The sequence below is a fragment of the Ostrinia furnacalis genome, unplaced genomic scaffold (genome assembly GCF_004193835.3).
Source record: "Ostrinia furnacalis isolate ACB-3 unplaced genomic scaffold, ASM419383v2 OfSCF4658, whole genome shotgun sequence".
NCBI lineage: Eukaryota > Metazoa > Arthropoda > Insecta > Lepidoptera > Crambidae > Ostrinia > Ostrinia furnacalis.
In genome coordinates, this window is record NW_021134897.1 from 370,339 (window position 1) to 397,730 (window position 27,392).

General features: G+C 37.5%; 2 protein-coding genes across 3 annotated transcripts in view; both read right to left on the reverse strand.

Moving 5' to 3' along the window:
* Positions 1-328: 328 nt before the first annotated feature.
* On the reverse strand, positions 329-3,414 carry LOC114359783 (inactivation-no-after-potential D protein-like). The gene is made up of 5 exons (XM_028314286.1): positions 3,400-3,414; positions 2,658-2,783; positions 1,912-2,028; positions 1,176-1,364; positions 329-514 (listed from the first exon to the last, which is right to left on the reverse strand). Exons 1-5 carry the CDS (start codon positions 3,412-3,414, stop codon positions 329-331), a joined length of 633 nt encoding a protein of 210 aa, XP_028170087.1.
* A 2,076-nt stretch (positions 3,415-5,490) lies between these two features.
* LOC114359788 (uncharacterized) overlaps positions 5,491-27,392 on the reverse strand; it is a 34,093-nt gene continuing 12,191 nt past the window's right edge. For both annotated transcript variants that reach the window (XM_028314293.1, XM_028314294.1), the window contains 7 exons: positions 25,947-27,388; positions 11,888-12,026; positions 9,978-10,091; positions 9,042-9,167; positions 8,330-8,446; positions 6,303-6,491; positions 5,491-5,676 (listed from right to left, as the gene is read on the reverse strand). In XM_028314293.1, coding sequence (XP_028170094.1) covers positions 5,491-5,676; positions 6,303-6,491; positions 8,330-8,446; positions 9,042-9,167; positions 9,978-10,091; positions 11,888-12,026; positions 25,947-27,388 — 2,313 coding nt within the window. The remainder of the gene's footprint in view (positions 5,677-6,302; positions 6,492-8,329; positions 8,447-9,041; positions 9,168-9,977; positions 10,092-11,887; positions 12,027-25,946; positions 27,389-27,392) is intronic.

A 27,392-nucleotide genomic window follows, 5' to 3' on the forward strand; every position in this document is an offset into this window, starting at 1 on the left:
TGAATCAACCCGATTCATCAAAAAATCAATCAACAATAATTCTGTAGTTCAGAGAACACGTTAAGCCGGTACGATTGATCCATGTCAAACGCCTATGACTGCTCATAAAGTTATTAGGATTTGACTGAGACGTGTAAAAGCGCTTTTAAAAACCTGATTGAAAAAAATTATCACTTCTATAACTACATGACCAAGTAGATATTGGCGTCTTTCTTACAACACACACGATAGAAGAAGAACCAGCAAAATAGCTGATACAAAACCTGATTAAAACGTTTCCAAAAATAATGATGTATACGCAATAATACGAGGAATGTAAGAGAAAATCTCACCTGTTATGTTCAATAAGGCACGCGTAGAAATAAACATGGACAAGGTAAAACGAGAAGTTGATCAGCGTGAATAATGTATCTTTCCACTCACTTGTAGTGTATCCGAAGTCGTCTTCTTGCTCTGGGTCTGCTTCCTTTTCTTCTTTGCTGCGCTTGATGGCGCCTGCTGAGGCCCGGTCGATCTGTGGAGAATATAGTACTGTAGAATATTTAAATTTTTATAAATGTCCCATTCCCAGATTGTCGTGAATCTTAAATTGTCAGTCTTTTAAGTGGTGGATGCGAGAAAAATATATAACGTTTGTTTTTGTAATTATCTGATTTAAAACTGTAACTGCCTTAAAATACTTGTTTAGTACGGCTTCACTCGCTAGGATTTCGGGCTGAAGCCCCGCAACCAAAGTCGTCAGTTGTACTGTCGTACAATAAATTTTAAACACTAGAACCTTCTTCATATCAGAAGAAATTGTGAAAATCTGCATTATACAATGTATGATGCAGATATTCACAGTTTGTTATCTACTTCATCCGTGGTTTAAATTATTCTTTTTCTTCTCTGCACATGAATAACAATAAAAAATAATCTATATTAGTTTAGGCTAAAGTGGGAAACAAAGTAGACTGTGTATTCTTACATGTAATTGAAAACTTACTTGTGAAGAAATTAATAAAGATTTATTTATTTATTTATTTACTTTCCTGACCCTACAATAAAACTGTGCTTATCCATATTTTTCAATGTACTGATGTAATGTATTTTAAGCAATGCTTTTGAGGTGTTTGTTCTAAAATATCAATAATTTTCAATTAGAATCAGATAACTTCTAGCAAAGGGTGACTTACCTCAACTCCTTTGTCAGAGTAAGTCCTGCCTTGCAACTCTCTTTCATCCTCCTCATCGCTGCTCTCCGAGTCCGAGTACACCGGCTTCGGTTCTGGCTGTTCTTCTGATGTTGTTTCTCTTTCTGACTCCTTCTCTGTGATAGAGTCTATCTCTTTTTCGTTTTCAAGGTCTGGTTCTGACACTGTTATCTATAAGGAATAAAAATGGGGTTAGTAATGTACCTTGAGACAAACTTAGTATTTTTCGTAAAAATATTCTTATTAGAAAAAGGTCATAAAACTTAACACCAGTATCCGAAACTGTTATCTGAATAGACAAGGAATAGAAATGGACTTAGTAATGTACCCTGAAGCACACTACCTCTTATTATTTGCACAAATTCTTAGCAGAAAAAAATCATAAAATCGAACACCAGAGTCCCCATTCGCCCGGGTCGATTTGCTGAAGACATCGTAATCAAGGCAGAGACCTTCCCTAAAAGACAAGTCTGCTATGATTTTAAGCAGACTTGTCAACTGGGAAAGAGATCAACACCGTATCGCCTTTCGCACGCTGGCAATTACAAGGCGAGGCGTTTACATTACGGTGCGGATAAGTGTGCGTTGCAATATAGAGTTTCATACAAAGAATACTGATCGTCTCGAGTTGATACGCTCACGATCCCTTTCCAGGTTGATAAGTGTGTTACGTCCTTTAACCTTACTCATTACCTTCATGTCAGGCATGTTGCCTTACCTTAATTTCATGTCTAGGGGTTTTCTCAGCCACGGGCGTAGGACACGGCGACTTCTTAACGGACCTCGCGGGCGAAGCCGCGGGCGGAGACGCGTCTACGTCTGACGAGTCTGTATTCTGGACAACAGAAAAACGATCATCACATCAGACACCAGTGTCTTACAATGATATGGCTGTTGACCTTGGTCGAGCATTTGATAGACCTTAAGTCGTGCTTAAGTTAATTTACTGTAGAGAAAGAGACAAATAATCGATTTCTTTACCAAAGATTTGGATTTTAATGATAAACTTGAGTAACCAAAATCCATGAAATCTGAGCTGACGTCTTCCTACAGATTAGATTTTTGTAGGTAGTATGCAGGTAAATAGGTGTTTGACAGTTTAACTATCCCCCGGGAAAAACTTTCTCCACATTTTAATGGCGATCAAGCTATAGATCCTGGCTACACAAGAGTTACAACAGTGGGAACGAGATTTGCGATTAGTCGCGTAGTAATTTTTTTATACATATTCTTTAAGCGCCTTTTTGACACAAACATATGCGTGTATAGTTTTAAGTCCCTTTGTTCTATTTCTTATCTTGTCTTGCCTTGCCTTGCCTTGCCTTGCCTTGCCTTGCCTTGCCTTGCCTTGCCTTGCCTTGCCTTGCCTTGCCTTGCCTTGCCTTGACTTGTCTTGTCTTGTCTTGTCTTGTCTTGTCTTGTCTTTTCTTGTCTTGTCTTATCTTATCTTATCTAATCGCTTACCCAAGCTATAAGACTTTGCACAGTCAGCGTGACCTTATCCCCGGCCGCTTTGATCAGCTGAACTGCTCTCTCGTGCTGCGCTGACCTCACACACACTCCGTCCACCTCCAAGATCCTGTCTCCGGTCTGCACAGAAACAGAAATATAGTGACCACTTGCACCAGTCTCAAATATAGCTTGCCCTGGCACAACTTCGGGGTAACATGCTGCCTGGTGCTGAGAAGTGAGATGGAAGAAACTGTCAACTCAACTATCACAATAACTTCTTAAGTTTTTACCCAGCCACTAATATCACAGAATACATAATAGTAGCAATACACACTAGACTATCTTGCTCGCTAGAAAACTAAATACTGTTTTAAATTAATCGAAAGTACGCGGCACCTAATTTATTGATGGCAAGTCAAAAGTTACTTCTCAATACGGGTGGCATCTAGTGTTGTTTTGGCAAAGACAATACTAAATCACGGTTACCGACAAAAAAACAAAAAAATTGCAAATGTAGTGTAAAATGCGCATGTAATTATGAAAGTACATTGATTGAATATTTTGTTATATTCGAAATTTCAATACCGTAAGTCTCATACTTTTTAAAATATCTTGATGTAAAGTGGAGCAAACATTTTGACAGCGTAACAATACCCCACATTGAGAGGCGCACTTTGGTTTCCAATAGCCTGTAGGGAAGGGGTTGAACTGTTTTTGTGTGATGTGTATAATTATACAATACCTTAATTCTCACTATAACCACNTACATCATAGATATATATTCATCACTTTCCTACACCGGACCCAATTGAAGTTATGCCTTTCGCACGATAAGGAAGACTATAATTTTCTTAGCCGCACGGTAAGCGAGACGTACACAAGGTCTATAGACCTGGTTTCGCACTCAACGTGTTAACATATGACGCTCTTTATTTCTTCTGCTATATTAACCACTAGCGGCTGCCCGCGACTTCGTGCGCGTGGACCTCGTTTTCCCCCTTTAGGGGTTGAATTTTGCAAAATCCTGTCTTAGTGAGCACCTACGTTCTAAAAGGAACCCCTATGCAAAATTTGAGACTCCTAGCACTTTTAGTTTCTGAGATTTCGTGATGAGTTAGTGATCTTTGGGTCCCCGCCGCCGCTCGACTATTGTGGTGAGCTTACTCGTGACATAAGCATATTCAGCTTAGTACGAGGGGATAACGGGACTATTAGTAATTTGTGAAATAACAAATTACTAATAATCTTTTAAAAAAAAGATTAAGGCGATCTAATCATCAGCCTACACATTTTTGTTGCAAAATCGCACCTGCTTTACACCCGATTGATGAAGAAGAAAGTAAAGGTAGGTAGGTATAGAATAATCTTCAGTCTGCGTCAATGTGAAAATTTTATAAGGAAATAAAGAAATAACAATGTCCTTATTGAGATAATGTCCTAATTTGTTAAACAGCTTAACTTCAAAATAGTTATTTTGGTCCCACTGAGAAGTAGATCGTTAGCACGGTTAATCTTTTTATGAAAATAAGGGCCAATACTGCGTAGGAAGGAGGTAAATTAGCAGAGTTAAGGAACAAGGAAAGGTATAAGAAGATTAAGTTCTTCTCGTACCTACTTAATTGTTTTATTTTAGATTTTTGTATGAGTGGGAAGCACTTTTCCTGAAGAAAATAAAGAACTTTTTCCGAAAGAGTTTGAGTATGAAAAATATTTTTTGAGAATAAAATAATGTTTGTTGTATTAAAAAGCGTGTTAAAAAAGTTCGATTTAGACTATATTTTCGTAATACTTTGTTTCAAAGATGTTGCGAATCCAGAAACAACCAAAAAATGTTGTACACCGATCCAGCTAACAAACGGTTAGGTCATCGGTTAGATCAATTAGGTACATCAGTAGCAGTAGTGTTTATAATTTAGTAGTTCTAAGTTCTAACATTAAGTAAGTGCTCAACGTTGGAAATACGTAGTTATTAAATTTTTAGCGTTTAGAGTCGCATCTCAAACTAATTTGAAAATTATAAATAACTTGAAAAAATCGAACTGCCTAAGGCGGGGATTGAATTGGGTTCAATTCCCGCCTTAGGCAGTTCGATTTTTTCAAGTTATTTATAATTTTCAAGTTGGAAATACGATCACCACTACAAAATAAGTGGCACGGCAGGCACGTAGGTTTGATCATTAAAACCGAGGAAATGTGTAGGTAAAAGATAATGAACACCGTATTTGTTGACCACGACGCGGACGAATAGTTTTGTCGATTAATAAATCAAAAAGTAATTGTACCAATTAGATAGATCGTAGCTGACGATTTTTATTTCTCGAACTAAACTCGAAGATAATAACGATGGTAAAAATGGAGATAATGTGTAAACAGTAGAATTTTATAGCTGCACTAAACGATGGAGCGATGGATCAAAGGATAGTATTGATTTTCAAAAACAAAGTAAAATAGGTTTTATCTTTATCAAAACAGGTAATCCTAAAAAGATCACTGATATTAAAAACTCATTTTGTATGTTTTTTTCCCACTTTGCAGAGATCCATGCCGATTAATCAACAAAATCAATCAAAAATCATTCTGTAATTCAAAAGAAAGTTAAGCCGGTACGATTGATCCATGTCAAACGCCTATGACTGCTCATAAAGTTATTAGGATTTGACTGAGACGTGTAAAAGCGCTTTTAAAAACCTGATTGAAAAAAATAAATCACTTCAAATAAGTAGATAATGTCGTCACTCTTACAACACACACGATTAAAGAACCAGCATCAACAGTTGATACAAAACTTGATTAAAATGTTTCCAAAAATAACGATGTAAATGATACAAGAACTGCAGGAAAAATCTCACCTGTTATGTTCAATAAGGCACGCGTAGAAATAAACATGAACAAGGTAAAACGAGAAGTTGATCAGTGTGAATAATGTATCTTTCCACTCACTGGTTGTGTATCCGAAGTCGTCTTCTTGCTCTGGGTCTGCCTCCTTTTCTTCTTTGCTGCGCTTGATGGCGCCTGCTGAGGCCCGGTCGATCTGTGGAGGATATAGTACTGTAGAATATTTAAATTTTGATAAATGTCCCATTCCCGGATTGTTAAGGAATCTTAAATTGTTAGTTTTTAAATGGTCGGTGGGAGAACAATATATAACGTTTGTTTTTGTAATTATCTGATTTAAAACTGTAACTGCCTTAAAATACTTGTTTAGTACGGCTTCACTCGCTAGGATTTCGGGCTGAAGCCCCGCAAGCAAAGTCGTCAGTTGTACTTTCGTACAATAAAGTTTAATCACGAACAATACACTCGAATCTTTTTCATATCAGAAGAAATTGTGAAAATGTGAATTCTCCAATAAAATGTGCCTATTTTCTTATCCAATCTATCCGTAGTTAAAATTAATCGTTTTTCTCTACACAAGGATATTAAATAAACAATAAAAAATAATCTATATCAATAATAATCTATACTTAAGTGGGAAACAAAGTAGACTATGTTTACTCATTTTATTTTCCTGACCCTACAACAAAACTATCCTTATTCATATTTTTCAATGTACTCCACATTTTAAGCAATACCTACTTTTGAGTTATTGTTGTCTGTACTAAAATATGAATCGTTTGCAACATTACGTCCAGCAATAGTTGATTTTTTTTAACTTACCTCAACTCCTTTGTCAGAGTAAGTCCTGCCTTGCAACTCTCTTTCATCCTCCTCATCGCTGCTTTCCGAGTCCGAGTACACCGGCTTCGGTTCAGGCTGTTCTTCTGATGTCGTTTCTCTTTCTGACTCCTTCTCTGTGATAGAGTCTATCTCTTTCTCGTTTTCTAGATCTGGTTCTGACACTGTTATCTATAAGGAATAGAAATGGGCTTAGTAATGTACCTTGGGGCACACTGACTATTATTCGTACACATTTCTCTTGTCTGTACCTTTGTCACTGTTCTCTTTATGGAATAGAAATGGACTTAATGATGTACCTTGAAGCACACTGCTTTTATTGTTTGTACAAATTAGCTTAGCAGAAAAATCATAATCATAATAAAATCTAACACCAGAGTTCCAATTCGCTCAATTCACTTGAGTCGATTTGCTGGAGATATCGTATCAAGGCAGAGAACTTACCTAGAAGACCTAGGTACAATACTTACGGCCGAATACTGAAACGCCATTTAAATATTTGACGGCTTCTCAAATAGTTAAGCAGCTCCTAAACTTACATTTCGCATACTCAAAACAATATCTGAGCACTTCTCAATTTTTAAGCACCTCTCAAATTAAGTTGCACTCAAACTCCACTTAAATGAATTTTCGCATACTGAAACGCCATTCAACGCTAAGCATTACTCAAACAACTGTCAAATCGTCTTAAGCAGCTGTTAAATTTGAGAGTGCTTGCGCGGTATCTTAAATCCTATTCTTATACCTAAATCGACCAAAATAGTGGTAAATAATGTGTGTCATCGTTATCATTTCTTTCGAGCCTCGAGGAAATACCTAGATCTAATCGCAGGAATGCAATAAGGCTGAACGCTATTGAAAAATATTATTATAATGACATGCAACTCCGAGCGAGGTTCCGCGTCTCTAAAGAAACGGTGTTGTTTCTGGATTCATAATTTGGAAGCTCTTTGAAACCCCTCACCAAATGCCATACAACCAGTGGACCAAATACTTATTATAACCCTACTGTTCTACGCAACGGGAAGTTATGAACGTGTACTAGGTGATATCTTCCACATCTAACAGCCAACTGTGCATCGTATAGTGCACGAAGACACGAAGTAACAACCAAAATAGCTGCTATGAAATCGCTTTACATAAACATGCCTATTTCTGAGGATTAAGGGGACATCGCATAGCAGCATTTCCAAGAGTTGTTGATTTGTCAATTTGATGCTCTGTCAACAAATGTCAATTGTGGTTACGTTTCGGTCCACGATCGCTACTTAATAGATTTTAACAATAAAATGTATCACATTTAAAATTATTTTTTTAATTAAATAAAAATGCAAGCATTAATTTTTATATGATAAAACGAGATTTATATATAATAGAAACTAAAAATAAACTGTTCTATGTTAAGTTGATTGAGTATATTTCCATAAAAGACAATACATAACCAAACGATGCTGCGTGTAATGGATAAAAGACGTAAAGTTATCATTTGTGTAAATGAAAACATACTTTTTTTGGTAAATGTTGCCATTATGTAAACATTTGAGAGCTGCTTAGCTGATCACGGCTTCAAATCCGTTGAGTAGCGTTTGAGAATACCATTTAAAATTGAAGGATACTTAAATTTAGGAGCCATTCAGCTGAGTGACAGATTTGAGTAGTGTTTCAGTATTCGGCCGTTAAGGCCATAGCAGACTCTTATGAACTCAGAAAGGGATCAACACCGTCTGTCATCGCCTTTCGCGCGCTGTCAACCGCGAAGCGAGGCGTTTACATTACGGTTCAGATAAGTGTGGTTTACGTGACATTGGCGAAATCATGGTTCTCAAAACCAAGCCGTCGCCAAAATAAAAGAAGAAGAAGAAGCAGATAAGTGTGCGTTGAAGTATGGAGTTTAATTCAAAGAATACTGACCGCCTCGAGTTGATACGCTTACGATTTCTTTCCGGGTTGATAAGTGTGTTACGTTTAACCTTACTTTCATTAGCTTCACGTCAGGCATATTGCCTTACCTTAATTTCATGTCTAGGTGTTTTCTCAGCCACGGGTGTGGGACACGGCGACTTCTTGACGGATCTCGCGGGCGAAGCCGCGGGCGGAGACGCGTCTATGTCTGACGAGTCTGTATTCTGGACAACAGAAAAACGATCATTACATCAGACACCAGTGTCTTACAATTATGGGTGTTGACCTTGGTCGAGCATTTAATAGACCTTATTTCGTGCTTAAGTTAAGTTACTGTAGAGAAAGAGACAAATAATCGAATTCTTTACCAAAGATTTGGATTTTAATGAAAATCTTGAGTAACCAAAATCCATGAAATCTGAGCTGACATCTTCCTACATTATTAGATTTGTATGTGTAGATATAGTAGGTAGGTAAGTACGTGTTTCACAGTTTAATTTTCCCCCGGGACAAACTTGCACCACACTTTAATGGCGTTCAAGCCGTAGATCCTGGCGACACATGAGTTACAACAATGGGAACGAGAAGTGGGAATAGTTGCGAAGCTATTTTTTTAAATCGTTCGTTTTAGCCAAATGACGTCCACTGCTGGACAAAGGCCTCCTCCAAGGTTTTCCACAATGCACGGTCCTGCGCTGCCCGCATCCAGGCTCTCCCCGCGACCAAGTTCTGCCCCAACGGCCAAGTGGCAGTGGGCGGGGCACATAGCTCGTAGAGACGATTTTTTTAAATACATAATAATATTCTTTAATCGCTTACCCAAGCTATGAGACTCTGGACAGTCAGCGTGACCTTATCCCCGGCCGCTTTGATCAGCTGAACCGCTCTCTCGTGCTGCGCTGACCTCACACACACTCCGTCCACCTCCAAGATCCTGTCTCCGGTCTGCACAGAAACAAAGTGACCACTTGTACATGACCCAAATATAGCTTGCCCTGGCACAACTTCGGGATAACATGCTGCCTGGTGCTGAGAAGTGAGATGGAAGAAACTGTCAACTCAACGATCACACACACTTTTTACCCAGCCACTAATATCACAGAATACATAATAGTAGCAATACACACTAGACTATCTTGCTCGCTAAAAAACTGAATACTGTTTTAAATTTATCAAAAGTAAATAGTTCTGATAGATGCCTTTTTATTTAAACTGTATTTATGTGATGTGCAATATCATACAATACCTAAATTCTCACTTTAACGGGATTTGTCAACAAATACTTTTAGTTTTAAAACGGTAAAAAGGTTCCCTTCTCGACGTTTCGACTCGGTCGCACGAGTAATGGTCGCGGTTTTGTGGTCGCGGGCAGACTGAAGAGATGCGGCGGCGTCTGCTCGGTCACGAAAATTTTTCTTCACCCACCCGCATTTGTACAATATTCTCGTCAATGGTACAGTCACTCCGAAAAACTACACTAACAGTGTCCGGGTTTCTTTGAGACTGTCTTAAATGCGATTTGCACTTCGCACTTTTCACCGGATTCCACGCTGATGATAGGTTAAATGCATCTTCTCGATTGAAATTCTTGTACCTAATTTTTAATTTGAATGACTTCACATAATGACAACCTAGTATGAGAGGATTTTTGGGTCATGAAGTTTTTATCTTTTTAAATGTGTTTGTTGCCAAATTCCGTTATATTGAGAATGTAGTAAAAATGCAACATGAAAGTTTATTTTTTTTATACAATACCTGTAATTCCCCACAGTTCCCCGCAGGGCTGTCAGGAACTACATTCTTGATGAAGATCCCGAAGATAGCTTTCTCTTCGCCATCTTCTCCATCGCGATTTGAGATGATGTCAACCTAGAGGTAAAATTATAAGAATTATATTAGTCCAGTCAATAAAGCATTATAGATGGAAAACTATAGAACACAAATTCTGACTTCAGGACTTTATTTAGACTAGTTAGGAGGTGAACATAGTAAAAGTCCCCACCCTTAGCCCTTGAGCCGGCGGGGAGAGGGGGGTTTAAAGGTGCCACTTTTCGGTTTTTCGCTTAATCCTCGGAAACTATGCGTCCTAGTGACATGACTACTATGAACCAAAAAAAGCTTATTCAATTTGCTACAGGTGAGACCGTCAAGTTTTTCTATATCTTGTATAGTTTTTGCGGCATCTGCTCTAGAAGGTCTGTAAAATTGGAAATTTTATTTTTGTCTTACATGTTCTTTTCAGGAGAAAATCGACTAAATCAACATTGAGCAAACACTATAGACATGCGGGAGCATGTTAGGCCTAGTTCCAGGGAGGGGACTGCACCATGCGTATATTTAGACGAACCAATTAGAGCCACTTTTGACTCCTCGTCATTCAAAAACTACTGTGCATTAACACTTCAAATTTGGCTCATGTGTTGAGACTTGCAAGATATACATCAGTTTCAAATTTCACAAATATCCCTCAAACGGTTCTTTAGGTATTGGCGTCCAAAAATCTACATGTTTGACCTATAGACCAAATTCTAACCACTTCCAGATGACATCGAAGGTTCAAATTTGGCATCCAGAAAGGTAGTTATGTAAATATAAAGGAACAAATAAAAAACCAGTAAATTTTAACATTTCACATGTTATAGATAGATGTTAGTGTTCTAAATGTCGATTTTTGAACGTCAATACCTAAATAACCGTTAGAGGTATATTTAAGAAATTTGAAGCTGATGTTTATCTTACAAGTCTCAACACATGAGCCAAATTTGAAGTGTTAATGCACAGTAGTTTTTGAATGATGAGGAGTCAAAAGTTGCTCCAATTGGTTCGTCTAAATATACGCACGGTGCAGTCCCCTCCCTAGAACTAGGCTTAACATGCTCCTGCATGTCTATAGTGTTTGCTCAATGTTGATTTAGTCGATTTTCTCCTGAAAAGAACATGTAAGACAAAAATAAAATTTCCAATTTTACAGACCTTCTAGAGCAGATGCCGCAAAAACTATACAAGATATAGAAAAACTTGACAGTCTCACCTGTAGCAAATTGAATAAGCTTTTTTTGGTTGATAGTAGTCATGTCACTAGGACGCATAGTTTCCGAGGATTAAGCGAAAAACCGAAAAGTGGTACCTTTAAACCCCCCTCTTCCCACCGGCTCAAGGGCTAAGGGCGGGGACTTTTGCTATGTTCACCACCTAACTAGGCTAAATAAAGACCCGATGTCAGAAATTGTGTTCCACGGATTTCTCTCTACACCGTCGTTAAGGCATTCATTGACTGGACTATATCTTTAACGACTTATTTGTAAATAACAAAAAATCACACAGTCGAATTAAGTACCTACCTCCTCTTTTTTTGAAGTCGGTTAAAAAGACATGTGACTTTTCAAAAATGAGGATCTTCTGTTAATCCATTTATTTATTTATTTACCCTCTGGCAATTTGTAGTGAGGGTAGGTTCCGAGTTCTAACAAGACCCATCTATGTATGTTAAGCACCTACAATTGCAATTGATTTGATTTGATTTGATCATCTTCGTCATGTGATATTACGAATTTTCTTTCAGATCCCTCCCATCTATGATACTCATAAATATTATGTTTAATGTACGAACCCTACTCCTAATGATCGAAACCTGCATTATTGTCTTTTAACGTCATTGTTATTACCTTGCCTCCAACGATGCTGACGCCCAACGGGGCCCCGGGGCTCCTCTTGATAGCCACCCGGCGCGGGGGGCCCCAGCGCTGCGCCGCGAGTGGGCCCCGCTCGGGGGACACGGTCACTGTCATCGCTGCCTGGACGTAGCTGTGGACAGCAGGCTTAAATGAGGATGTTGGCGACAGATATGGTGACACCGGTGCTAGGTTATGGTCTATGGACTAACAACGGTGTTAGCCATCTCGTTTTATACTGTTACCTGGCTTTATAAATGTGATCTAGATAAAAGTTTTTTTAAAGTCGTCGCATTTTCGTCGGTCCACCTAGTGGGAGGCCTGCCCACGCTACGTCTTCCAGCTCGTGGTCGCCACTCAAGAACTTTTCTGCCCCAGCGGCCATCAGCTCTTCGAGCTATCTCGATCTGGTGAAGGTCGCGGGAAGTACCTGGATGCAAGCGGCGCAGGACCGGTCTTTGTGGAAATCCTTGGGGGAGGCCTTTGTCCAGCAGTGGACGTCTTTCGGCTGAAACGACGACGACGACGACGTCGCATTTTCCATTTCTGTAGCTAACAGAGGAAATTTAATGCTTTTTTTTTAACGTGGATGCAGACCGCCACCAACTGGCCATTGTGGAAATCATTGGGGGAGGCCTATGTTCAGCAGTGGACGTCGTATGGCTGAAATGATGATGATGAACCATCCTATCCGTCTCTTTTAACCAGAGGACTTCCACTGCTAGACAAAGTCCTTGACCAAGGATTTCCGCAAGGACCATTCATGTACTGCCCGCATCCAAATCCTTCCCGGGACCTTCACAAGATCGTCGGTCCTTCCTATATCCGCAGTTAATAGAATAACGCATGTCCGATTTTTTTTCCGCACAAACTGTATAAAGAAAGCATTATACGCCATGCTATCCTTGAATAAGGCAGTTTGCAGAGAGCCTTTTATCAACTTATAATCTGTGTTATATTTAAATTGTAATACCTACCACAAAACATTCGTCAGTCTGACGGACTAGCTTTGTAGTTCGTACTATGCTATGTAGGCGGTACACGGTGGAAAATAATGCTCGGGAGGAGGTTGTCGTTTGTCTATCGCATGGATAACAATATTTTTATCCATGCGATAGACAAACGACAACAAGTTACTTAATATTCAAAATAAACAAAAATTAAAAGGTAACTTTCGCGAGTTAGGCGCCACCTATTAGCAATTACCGCCACGCAACGATACAAAACCGCTCGTTTCTGCGGGGGTAGGTACTCCGAAAAACGTTATCCGAAGTTTCGAATGTTGCCATCCCTCTCACACAAAGCAACATGCCGGTGACAGATAGACCCGAAACTACTAAACAGCATTTCGGAGTAGCCCTCCTATTTCAGCGACAACTACTAACCAGCTCAGTAATAGGGCATCATGCCGATTGTTCAAGTGGTTAAGTGAACAATTGGACTCACGCAAACTGCGGGTATGATGTAGGTAAATAACGAGGTGTTGTCGACGTTTTACCGAAAATAGCTTGTTTAAAACACGCTTTTAGTGGGATTAAAATAGCTTTGATTTTAATTTGTTTGTACATGCGTGCGTTTTCCGGGTCACTTTTAAAATTAATTGTAATTGTTAGCACATGGCAAGATTTGTGTAATAAAGGACATTGTCAGAAACCGCCTAAAAAACCGCCCAAAAACATTAACCCATCATAATTATTTTCTATTTTTTTTAATACATTAAGCACCCTTTCATTCTAATGGNATACCCTACATGACTTTGTTCACTAAGAGTTAGGTAGGAAAGTAACTGATAAAGTTTTGTTGGTTGACCAATGAGTTTAATTATTGTGATGTAATGTATAATTAATACGTTTTTCTCTTTAAAATGGTTGAAAGTGGAGATGAATGTAAGAAGTATAACTAAATAATTATTTGATTGCCACAAATTCCTTTTAGTACGCAATAAGAGATAATTCTTTATTAAAGAAACATATAGCCTTGTTTAATACATGCAGCTTAAAATTAAAATTAAGTGGGTTACACGTTGGCCTTTAAAGTTTCTAAAAAGCTAGGTTTTACAGTCAATGTCACTGTCATGTGCTACAGAAGCCAGCCAATCTTGTTAGTAAGCGTGCGCGAACAATGACGACACGTTAGGACATGGGACACCATTGATGAAGGTGTGAATGATAGCCTTAACTAGTTTTTCAAAATACAAACAAATACAATTCAATTATCCTTCTACAATACACCTAAACACCTACAAAAGATGCACAATGAAAACAATAAACAATGTATGCAATAACTGCTGCAGTGGCTGTGAAAATTTAATTCGATCAGCGCCACTGCGGACGGATTGAGAGCCCCGCGCGCTAGCATTCGTTATTGCATTTAACTGGTTAGGTTATATGCACCTTATAATGCCTATTGGTAGAGGTTTTTAACGGTGCAGTAAGTAAGATCTGAGGTAGAGAAGATAGAATAATTAATCGATGACACGTTACTTCTTGACGTTTATTTAACTGGAGTAATTAGAAGTTAGAAAAATCAACCGATGATACGTTATTAATACATAGAATTAGAAGTTTACAACTAACTACGTCTACTTAGCACTTCTATTAGCGCCTACTGCCAGCACAGAATAAACATTTGTTCTTCTGTCAGTTCGTTTATAGTCATCAATGGATAATTTGGAAATCAATCAATGGAAATTACAAATTACCCAATTAATATTTATTTGGATATTCTGTCTTCTTCTGTTGTTACACAATGTGAGTTCAAGTTTATGGACATTTTGATTGTCGTTAGTTTTTTTTAGGACGATAACGTGCATAATCTCCTTTCCTTTCAAAATACAAAATGGTTTTCAACAGAGTAATGCACAAAAAGTTTAGCGTTAAAATTTGCAGTGTTTTGAAAAATTCGATTTCATCTTAAAAGCTTTTTCCTAAAACGTGTTTTCTAAATTCACCAAATTCGTTTTCAGAGGAGATTTAAAAGAAAAACGGCCATTAGTTTTTGAACTATAACTCTATTATATTACTTCCTGATAGCACATTTACTCAATACGAGAACATAAAATGTAGTTACTGCTGGTAGACCTGTATCATCATTACCGTAAGGACTCTTTTGAATAAGATAAAAGGGCAGTACATTTTGACACGTGATTTTCCAGGAACGCACAAGGAAAATTTTGGAAAAACAATGGCATATTGCCAACAGCACCAACAGTTAGCAAAGGCATGATTAAAACATCGTATTTATTTTGAAGAGCTTAACGGACCCGCATCAGCACCATAATCATCAAATAATGTTTCAAGAATTATCTATATCTATAAAACCGACTCCAAAAAACCTACACTAAAAAGTTGAAAAATAATTACTAAACCTACTTATTTATTAGGACGAATTAATACCATAAACCGTCAGCCCNTTAAAAGAAATTAGTACCATTAGTTTTCCGCAACATGGCGAGGGTTTTTATGTTCCTGGTCAGGCTATACTTATTGTTATTCTGTGGTTATATGCACCTTATAATGCCTATTGGTAGAGGTTTTTAACGGTGCAGTAAGTACAATGTCTGGGGAAGAGAAGATGGGGAAGGTATGATGTACCATTCTAGATTGCATCTAATTTAACATTAGATTGCAGTCAAATACCTACTTTGCTCTGCATAAAAAACAAAAATGGTGATATTTTAATTAGAATACATAGGATTAGGAGTACACAACTATTAACTACGTATACTTAGCACTTCTATTAGCGCTTTATTAGTGCGTACTACCGTGTACTACAGAATAAACATTTGTTCTTCTGCCAATTCTTGTAGTAATCAATAGTTTTAACTTCATTTCATTAATTACAAATTGCATTTCCTTAGCAAGTATATTACTTATGTTCCGTCTTCCATAAGTTTGTAACACAATGTGATAGTTTGCTCATGATGATAACATGCATAATCTCATTTCCTTTCAAAATACAAAATGCTTTTCATTAGACTAATGCACAAAAAGTTCAGCGTTAAAACTTATAAAGTGTTTTGAAAAAATCGATTTCATCCTAAAAGCTTTTTCCTAAAACGTGTTTTCTAAATTCTGCCAAATGAGTTTTCAGAGGAGATTTAAAAGAAAAACGGCCATTAGTTTTTGAACTATAACTCTATTATATTACTTCCTGATAGCACATTTACTCAATACGAGAACATAATGTAGTTACTGCTGGTAGATCTGTATCATCATTACCATAGGGACTCCTTTAAGTAAGACATTTTGGGCAGTACATTTTATTCGTGCTTTTCCAGGACCGCACATGGGAATTTTGGAAAAACATTGGCATATTACCAACAGCACCAACAGTTAGCAAAGGCATGTCCTACCTACTCAAAACATCGTATTAATTTCGAAGAGCTTCATGGACCCGCATCGGCACCATGATTATTCACAGGAGAATACAAATAATGTTTCAAGAAGTATCTCATCATCATCATCATTTCAGCCACAGGACGTCCACTGCTGAACATAGATCCCCCAATGTATCTATATCTCAAGAAGTATCTATATCTATAAAAGCGAAAGGTCACTGACTGACTCACTCACTCATCACGAAATCTTAGAAACTACAAGTGCTAGGAGTCTCAAATTTTACATGGGGTTTCTTTTAGAACGTAGGTGCTCACTAAGACGGGATTTTCCAAAATTCAACCCCTAAGGGGTAAAACGGGGTCCACGTGTAAGAAGTCACGGGTGACCGCTATTAATAAAATATAAGCTACTTGATGTTACCCAGTTTACAAGGATGTATTTTATTGCATTCAATAGACGACCTGCACGAGTGACCGCGGTATTGTTACGCGATCAAATAAAATGGGGTTCACAATGGCTTCCAAATAGGATGAAGAGATTGTGCACAAACAACTTGGGGCAAGCGTTTGATCGAGTATTAGAGAGCTATTGAGAAGTATTGTTATAACATTTACTGGACACTGGAAATTGTGTAGACAGCACATGAGACTAGTTTTGTTTCAAAATCACTCTTATTATTGCAACATAAGGTATCTCAGTTGAACTAAATGTACATCATTGGATTAGTTACCCGCCTATGAAGATTAATTACTGATTGATTTTATATTAGTCAAATTGGAAAATAAACATCAACATTTTTCGGTTTCAGGATGCAGGCCGCTACCAACCATGCGATGTGGAAATCATTGGGAGAGGCCAATATTCAGCAGTGGACTACCTGTTTCAGAACTTTCGTTTTAAAACCACAAGCGTGATCCCCGTGTAACGTACAAAACGTCAATAAGTAATTGGTGTTCAACGCGAGAACTCATGTCTCATGACGTTCATAAGTGCCACTTAGACCACAGTCTAAATTGAATAAATATTTTTGATTTTGACTAACGACTTTTCAAGTCGATATTGATAAGGATTGCTATATTGTCTAGAGGTTCTAAAATCATTTACCTTTCTACAGAAGCTTAATCATTAAACTCTACAGACAACAAATTAAAGCAAATCAATCCTCCAATAGTAATAACAGCCAATCAGCGCTCCTGCGATGAGTTAGCGAGCGTTGTTATCCCGCTTCACGGAGCGGATTATTGTGTTAGACCCGATGCACCGTGCTTGTGAGATCAGAAAATAAAGTTGACGGTCTACGTTTACAGTTCAGTTGAAACGGAGAGATTAAGATTGTTAATAAAGTAACACTTTTATTGAAATGAAACTGAGACAAAGATGTTTGTCACAGGTCAGCCACAGCCCACACTACAGAAGAAAGTAAATAATTATGTATCTTAATAGTTTCGATTAATTCCCAATTTAATGACCTAAAAGGCAGGACATATCGTATCACATAGATAAGCAAATTCTATCAGCCTTTACATAATTTGTCCCATAGTTTTGGTAAAGCGCATGATTACTCTGAAAAAAACAGTGTGATTTTCAACAATACTTCTCGTATTTCACTGGTTAGGATCAGAGTTTTGAAGAGGAAAGAGCTTCTAGTAGTTCCTACTATGCACCTATTTACCTACTTAACTACTTCTTAATCTGCCTAAATACCTAGACTGCATCTCACATAACATCAGGTGTGATTGCCGTCAAATACCTGCCTTAAAAAACCGAATGCCTCCCACTGTAGATGCCCTAAATCTGCATAAAAATACCTCTCAGCATCTCACTTAATATCATGTGTGATTGCGGACAAATACCTGCCTTATCCTGCATTAAAAAACCGAATGCCTTCCACTATGAATGCCCATAGAAACTCAAAGCAGGAGATTTAATTTTATTTTATTAACGTTACATATTTACAAGTACCTATAACCTCTCCCTTTGATACATCGACGAAGATGCACTATAAAGGTGACCCAGGAACAGAGCAGGCCGGAGCCAGTGGCCCGTGCGCCGCGCTCCACTGAGCACATTACACAAATATTTATTGTTCGACGGACAGACGATACTTATGTGTATATCGACGACATCATAGTAGCCGCTGAAACTATACGGGGTGTTTGCAGACGAGATTTTGCAAACCGTATTTTATAAATGAACAAACATTGTTCATGAAAAGAAAGTGAAAAGGCTACAGGGTGTCTTTGAGATGTCACACTGACACCGGAGGCGACGCAGTTTCTATTTTCTGTAAAGTTTGAACTAGATTTTAAGCTCATTTAGTAAATGTTGAACCTTAAATTCATTTCAATTACCTACTCATTTTCCATTTCATAATATAGTAGTTTCGGTTACTCGAGTAAGGGTATTAGGCAAAAGATCTTAATAGTTATTAACTCGTATTTCATTACAACAATTTGATAAGTGACTTATAATAGTAAACTTTACTTACAAAACAAACTTGATTAAAAAACTTTAAACAAACTTACCAATCACTTTAACCACGCCAATCTCTTAACACGTTGAGTGCGAAACCAGGTCTATAGACCTTGTGTACGTTTCGCTTACCGTGCGGCTAAGAAAATTATAGTCTTCCTTGTCGTGCGAAAGGCATAACTTCAATTGGGTCCGNGTAGAGATTAAGATTTGTTAATAAAGTCAAAGGTTTGCCAATAGAATAAATAGAAAAAAATAACTCGAAAGAGCTTAAATTTCAAAGCTCCTCCGAGTTCACTTTTTGTGGTAAGTAAATGAGAAAATAAAAACGAAGAAAGAATGGGATAGTTATGTTCCCGAGGTGATAACCAAAAGGCAAGCATTAGTATGTTGTCCCAAAGTTGTGGAAACTCATGACTACTCTTCATAATCAAACTGTGTGATTTTCAGCAGTAGTTCTCATTTTTTACCGGTTAGGTTCAAGAGTTTTAAAGAGGATAAGAACTGACTGAGTAAAAATATAAATCTAAATCAAAATTATCTTTATTTGTATAGACTAATTAAATTAGTACTTTCAAATCGTCATATGCTCTTAAGGAGCCTATACATACATGTCTCATTCTTTTTTTGCCCTACCAGCGCTTCGAGACAAACATTTGGCAAGTGCTGGGAAGAAACGCCGCAGTTCCTATTTGCCTATTTAACTACCTCTTAATCTGTCTAAATACCTAGACTGCATCTCACATAACATCAGGTGCGATTGCGGTCAAAAATCTTCGATATCCTGTATTTAAAAAACCGAATGCCTTCCACTATGAATGCCCATAGAAACTCAAAGCAGGAGATTTAATTTTATTTTATTAACGTTACATATATACAAGTACCTATAACCTCTCCCTTTGATACATCCACGAAGATGCACCACAAAGGTGACCCAGGAACAGATCAGGCCGGAACCAGTGGCCCGTGCACCGCGCTCCACTGAGCACATTACACAAATATTTATTGTTCGACGGACAGACGATACTTATGTAGGTATATCGACGACATCATAGTAGCCGCTGAAACTGTACGGGGTGTTTGCAGATGACATTTTGCAAACCTTATTTTATAAATTAACAAAAACATTGTTCATGATAAGATAGTGAAAAGGCTACAGGGTGTCTTTGAGATGTCACACTGACACCGGAGGCGACGCAGTTTCTATTTTCAGCAAAGTTTGAACTAGATTTCAAGCTCATTTAGTAAATGTTGAACCTTAAATTCATTTCAATTACCTACTCATTTTCCATTTCATAATATAGTAGTTTCGGTTACTCGAGTAAGGGTATTAGGCAAAAAATCTTAATAGTTATTAACTCATATTTCATTACAACAATTTGAGAAGTGACTTATAATAGTAAATTTTACTCACAAAACAAACTTGATTAAAAAACTTTAAACAAACTTACCAATCACTTTAACCACGCCAATCTCTTAACTAACGTCTATTCAGAGCACCCATTTACCTAATTGAATTAAAACTAATTAAGTTAAAACTCACCAATTATCTTCTGTCTTCAAACATTCCCGTTTAGTGACGCGAGCACTCCCAAAAGTTCGGATACGTTTCAATTACGTTTCGGTTACGTTTCGTTTTCGGTCACGCGTGGAACTATCAAAAAAGGACGTGGATTGAGCTCGGGCTGTCAATCCGCAATGGTGCGGTGCGGTCGTGGCGCGTAACTCAATTATGGGTATTAGCAATTTTCTAGTAGTGATGTCAGTGGTGCAAGTTATCGATAAGATTTTGTTTCATTATTTTTAAGCCCCAAGCAAACTTGGCGGCGCACTGTGGCAGACGAGGTGAAGAAGATTGGCAAGACTTGGAGTGAGATTAAACGCGAAGCTCAAGACCGAACGCGATGGAGGACTGTTGTGGACGCCTTCTGCCCCATCTAGGGGACATAGGACCTTAAGTCAAGTAAGTCATTTTTAAGTAGGTGCCTATTTTCACTAAGCCCATTCACAGATATAAATAGACGCATTGATTAGCAACCAAACAGTTCTAATCAAGTAAGACGTGTATTTTGATTAATTTTATTGTAAAAAAACACTGAAACATCTGCCCATCACAAGTCTTTTTTATTCTATACCATTTGCCTCCAAACCCCTCTCAAACTTAGTGATATAAGATCTTAATCAATCAGTAGGTAATCTACAGCACGGAATGATTTTTATTTATAGAGTTTCTTCATCCTATGACAAATTGCCGTAAAGTTCCGAAAGACTTAATAATAAACTCGAACGCGTTCTTAGATTTAAAATTTCAGAAGTTTGAACCTACTGTTATCCTTGGACCAAAAACCGTTCTATCGATATCAGTTTTCAGTACACCTCACCCCTAGTCTGTTTTCTATAATTCCTCATAAGTCGCCGCGGGGTGGGCTGGATTGTTTTTTATTAATTTTCTTTGTTTTATGTCTCGGTTTATTTTCCACAACACTAGCTTTGTTGTTTCATAAATAAACAATTGCTCTGTTATGCTACAATGAGTGACTAGATGCAAGTGTCGTCTCGCTGGACCAAAGAGTATCAGGTAGTAATTTACTCAATGTTCTATTGAGTAAATCCATCCATTCATTGCAATCAAAACCATCCAAGAGCAAGCTAAGACGCCCCGTTGTAAATCATAAGTGCCACTTGTGGTCTAAAATGAATAAATATTTTTGATTTTGATTTTGATTTTTATGTTGAACAATTTACAATGTATTTTATAACAGATTTTATTCATCGCTCTGTTCTGTAATAATTTCAGCATTTGGGTTGATCTACGATAGACTTATTTAGCCTAGGCGCAGACCACCGATTCTTAGTCGGCCGACAGTTGGGCCCCATTCTAATTTGTATGAAAAATCAATCGGTGTAATGTGCGAACTTCCATACATGCCCATGCTGATTAACTGCCCGACTAAACTATCGGCCAACAAAAAGTTTGCAGTCTGCGCCTAGGCTTAGACTATGAACTCTATATCATTGAAACCTGACGAAGGGCACATCAAGCTAGTATATTATCGTCATCATCATCAGGTCATATAATCTCCACTACAGAAGTTCGACCTTCACCAATTTACCAGAGGCATGCTGGCTAGATGGATTGAGGAGGCAGTATTTTATCTGATCAGACAGATTTAATAACCACAAAAAGTTTAACTGTTTACGAATAGTTTGCTACTAGTTATTAAATTAGTTTGCTACTAGTTTCATTCACATTTACCAATTAATGAACCACTATCCAGAGTGATTTAAAACCATTGTCTAAAAGCGCCCCGGTCAGCGTTTGTCTACGAAAGTTATTAGTAAAATAACCATTACGGTATTAGTGTTCAGTCGTTCCCACGGGCACGTCACAAGTTTAGTGAATGCAATTACTAGGAAACCCCCACGGAACGCCACTTAGCAAAATTACAATACATTGGTTGCCTAGAATGTTGGAAAGAAATTAGGGATGTTTAACGACTAGTAGGTATGTGGATAACCAGTTTGGTATTTGACCACTTTTCAGTCAGTCAGCGCGTTTAGAAGACTTTTTAAGAAATTTTACATACGTATGATTTGTTTCTTTAGTTCAATAAAAGACCGGTGAAAAGTTGTGATCTTTATGAATGATCCCGTACCTTACCTCTAGCATGAACAACTTTCGTCTTCGAATCGTTTGCGTATTCGACAATTAATATTCGATACTCAACCTTCGAATTAAACGATAACGTGACAATTTTGATTCTCAAATTAAGTTTCGTGCAACCATTTCTCATACTAAGTAAGTTCAATTTACGACAAGTTCACAAGGGCGTTGTTGTAGTTTTCGTACTAAATCTTTTGATAGCGATTCGAATACGCAAACGAAATGTGTACCTACTTGATCGCTACAAATTAGGTGCCAAGCGACAAAGTAACAATCACCAGGGTTGAGTAGGTCAGGCCGATAATAGTCGGTACATCACTAGGAAATAATATCGATATCGAGGTAGCTGGAAGCAATTTTTTATAGTTATTGGTTTAATATTCAATTGTGCTAGATTACGAAGCTGGTGAGTGACGTCATTTCAATTGACAGAACGGTGTCTGCGTCGGACTACTAACTCTAGTGTCACTGGTTTGATTCCCATCGACCGCTGAACTAAAGTGGTGAATCCACTCTTCCTTCATACAACATTAATGTAACTTATCGAGGGTTGACAAAAATAGTAATAAGTAGCATTATCACAGATTTATTAGTATTTTAATTTTTTTTTTATTAAAGTCTCAGTTAGGTTACCGAAAAATACAATCAGAGGTGGAATTGTGTAAAGCAATCGTAATCATTTGACAGTTCATAACGTACGATAAAGTCAGTTAAACAAAGCGTTTGACAGAATAATCGTACGTTATGAACTGTCAAATGATAACGATTGCTTTACACAATTCCATCTCAGAATAGGGATGTTTCCTGGGTAAAAAAGCAAGAGTTTTAATTAGTCCGTCAGTTAGCTTATCAAACGTATTTTTCACTTTTTAAAACTAATGAAAATGTAAAAAGATAAAGTGTGCCAAAGTTTTAAAGAAAAGGCCCGTGACGTGAGTGATTGCGTAAAAGTGCAGCACTTTGTGACGTCGCGCGGAACTTCAACGCACTATAACTTTGTAATTACTTGTTTGATTGACAATTAAAAATATACGTGTCCAATATTTTTTTATACTAAAATTGACGGACTAAAACATTTTTTTTAGGAAACTAGCCTATTATTAGTATTTTAAAAACTTGTTTCAAAGTCTCAGATAATAGCGAAAATAAATCGGTAACATACATCATCTCTACCCAGTTTCTACAATAGGACTGAGCTGAGTTGTATCGATTCTATCTCTTTCCCTCCCTGCTGGGATGATACTCGAGTGAGAGTGACAGAGTGACGGACAGATCTAATCAAAATTTATTGGCGGATTAGACCCTCAATCAAACCGAGATTGAATGACAATCGTCGAGTATCCATTGTGGAGTGGTCAGGAAGTTAATTTTCTACGGAGTTCCAAGGTTCATTCCTTAGTAGGGGAAAATTTTGGTACCTACTTATTTAGCAGCATCTTCATTCGTTGAAGTAATTATGATTTTCAGCATTTATTTTAAATAAAGAGTATTATAGGCAATTTTGGCTTTTTTTTAATTTTGCCTCGGAGTTATAGAAGTGAATGGGGTATCTAATAAAATAAAATACAATTTTGAACTTCACGCGAGCAAATTAGGAGTACTAGTACTATTATTATGATTAGAAGACCTTAGAAGGCCTCAGAAGACTTTTTTCTAAAATATTTGCAGACCTCATGATAAGATTATTTATCTTTTATCAATGATAGAGTTTTATGTATCACGACTATCAGTAGCAATAACCTATTTTTATTCATCATTTTCTTCAACGTATTTGCCTATTTTGTATTTCACAAATATTCGAAAAAATACAGCAGTTATTTGTAGATATAGGCATAAATGATGGATGTCGTGGCATCGTGCCAAATATTCGAACGTTTTCACGACGTCGTTAANTAGGGATGTTTCCTGGGTAAAAAAGCAAGAGTTTTAATTAGTCCGTCAGTTAGCTTATCAAACGTATTTTTCACTTTTTTAAAAACTAATGAAAATGTAAAGAGATAAAGTGTGCCAAAGTTCTAAAGAAAAGGCCCGTGACGTGAGTGAGTGCGTAAAAGTGCAGCACTTTGTGACGTCGTGCGGAACTTCAACGCACTATAACTTTGTAATTATTTGTGTGATTGACAATTAAAAATATACGTGTCCAATATTTTTTTATACTAAAATTGATGGACTAAAACAATTTTTTTAGGAAACTAGCCTATTATTAGTATTTTAAAAACTTGTTTCAAAGTCTCAGATAATAGCGAAAATAAAATAAATTGGTAACACACATTATCATCTCTACCCAGTTTCTACAATAGGACTGAGCTGTGTTGTATCGATTCTATCTCTTTCCCTCCCTGCTGGGATGATACTCGAGTGACAGTGACAGAGTGACGGACAGATCTAATCAAAATTTATTGGCGGATTAGACCCTCAATCAAACCGAGATTGAATGACAATCGTCGAGTATCCATTGTCGAGTGGCCAGGAAGATAATTTTCTACCCGGAGTTCCAAGGTTCATTCCTTAGTGGGGGGAAATTGTGGTGCCTACTTATTTGCCAGAATCTTCCTTCGTTAAAGTAATCACGATTTACAGAGTTTGTTGTAACTTTGAAATATAAATATTAGCCATTTTTAGAAATTTTTCCTCAGAAGAGAAGAGAATAAAGTGTTAAAAAGGGACCATTAGAGATCATTTATTTAGCTTTTCAATAATTTCAATGTTTGAGTTTTAGATATCAAATCAGTCAGTGGCAATGAAATCTTTTTATTCATCATTTTCTTCAACGTATTTGTCTATTTCGTATTTCACAAATATTCGAAAAGATACAGCAGTTATTTGTAGATATAGGCATAAATGATAGATGTCGCGGCATCGTGCCAAATGTTCGAACGTTTTCACGATGTCGTTAACATTGAACCAATTCTTTTCAACTTGAACTTGAGTTTCATATTAAACACCAATGTTATTCGCAAGATCACACATTCTTCCCTTCCATCAAAACTATTTCCTATATCTTTCACGTCAAAGTTTAGTTTGCTCTGGAAATTGATGCTCATGTGGAATTTGTCACGTTTTGTTAGAAATGAAACCTTTTTGTAATAAAAGTAGAGTCCGTTTTTGCTTGTGCTGTATAAAGGGATCGTATTAGAAATGTCCTTATTGTAAGACTTCATCGCATTAGTGTCACGTGCGACAGGAAATCTCTTGGTTCATCTGTTTGTCACATTCAATAAAGTAAAAATAGAAAATGGAAGAAAAACGACTGTTGCTAATAATACCTCATACGCTGCCCTCAGCGAATAAGAATCAATAGATTTGTGGTTTGAAATTGTACCTATTTACAGCGTTCTGAAAGACGCGACGCCGCCACTGATAACTGCGATATTTTTTAAGGTGATACTTTTAATTTCTGAACAAGTTAGTTTAAACCAGCTCCTAACAAAGTTTCAGATAGTTTTCTGATATTATGTAATGCTATCAAACAAAATAATGTTTGCTGGTAACTTGTATTTCTAAAATCTGAAATGTGACGTAAACAACGATGCAATAAATAAATAATAAACTTGTAATATCTTAAACCTAGACTTACCTCGCTCTTCTAGAAGGCACAAGAAACTTCAAGGGTCCAGCAGACTTTCTCCTATTCTGGGATACAGGCACCATCAGCAAGTCTTCATCATCAGTATCTGATATCGGGCTCTCCAGATTCACCAATGCTGGCGCTGACATTCTCCGATCAGTTAAACCTCTAGGAACTTCTAGCATGTCCCGTATCACTTCACAGTACTTGCACGCGCTTGCTTCAGCCATATACGCTTTGGTGATTGCATACGCGTAATTTTCTAGAAAACACTTATGACATCCCGGTACGTAGTTGTTTTCGAGATCCGTCGATTCTTCGCTTGGGTCCTTCTTTTTCAGTTGCAATTTCTTCTCCATCACAGCTGTATTATTATCTAACAATTTCTTTTGTTCCTCTTTATATTTCTTTTCCTCTTCGTCTAATTTCTGTTGTCTAATCTCCTTCAAACATTCGTCTTGGTCATTGTAATATTCGATACACTTTCTTTCGTGCTTGGACGGCTTGGTCGGGCTTTTTTTCTTTTGCTTCTTATGGGCAATGTTTATATTTAAGGGTTCTATTCTCAATGATTTCATCTGCTTAATTATGTGCTCCTGCACGTAAGGCCGGGTATACGACACCTCGTCGACGGAATTGGCAGTGTTCTGTTCAAACGTTTTGGCACTTGCGTCGTTGTCTTTGTTTCTAACAGCTATTTTATCGTGTTTACTTTTTTCTTTTATGTGTTTATCGCTGGAAAATTTACGAGCATTTTTCACTGTACACTTTGCAGAGGAGTCATCGTCGAGACACGTTTCGTAGCCATCTACGTCGTGATCGATGTACAACAGCGAATTGCTATCTTCCTGGACGGATATTCTAGTAGTGGCATCGTAAAAGCTAATAGTTTCATCGTTCGGGGTATTTATACATTCCTTCCAACTCTCATCGCTTTTGATTTCTTCTAACTTTTTCTTTTCTACTTTATTTTCGTCACACTCCTTCCAATACCGGTCAAAGCTTATTCTTTCTAAGCCTGTTGGTGTGACAGCAAAAACCATTTCATCAGAGGTAGAAATATCTTTACTCTGTTGTTTAGACAGACTCCTCTCACCATTTTCTTTTCTATCAGCAGATTTGCTTCTTAAGTTTAACTCTCTAGGGGCAGTCAGGACATCGTCTTCTGTTATTGTCATGTCGTCATCTGGTTCGTCTAAAGAATCGTCCGATTTTGATGATTTGAACTCGCCGATGCCGTTAACTTTTTCTCTACTACCTTTTCTTTCGTCTTTCTTGCAGTCTTCTAAACTAAGGTCGCCTAGAGCCGACAGCTCCTCGTCCTTGATAGACGCTTCTTCTGGCTCCAGGCAGATCTGAACCACTTCGAGACCCTCGCCATACTCTTGAAGGCACTCATGGAAAGAGTCCATGCCGGTGTGGTCGTCCGACGCCAGGGAGTTTATACATTCCTAG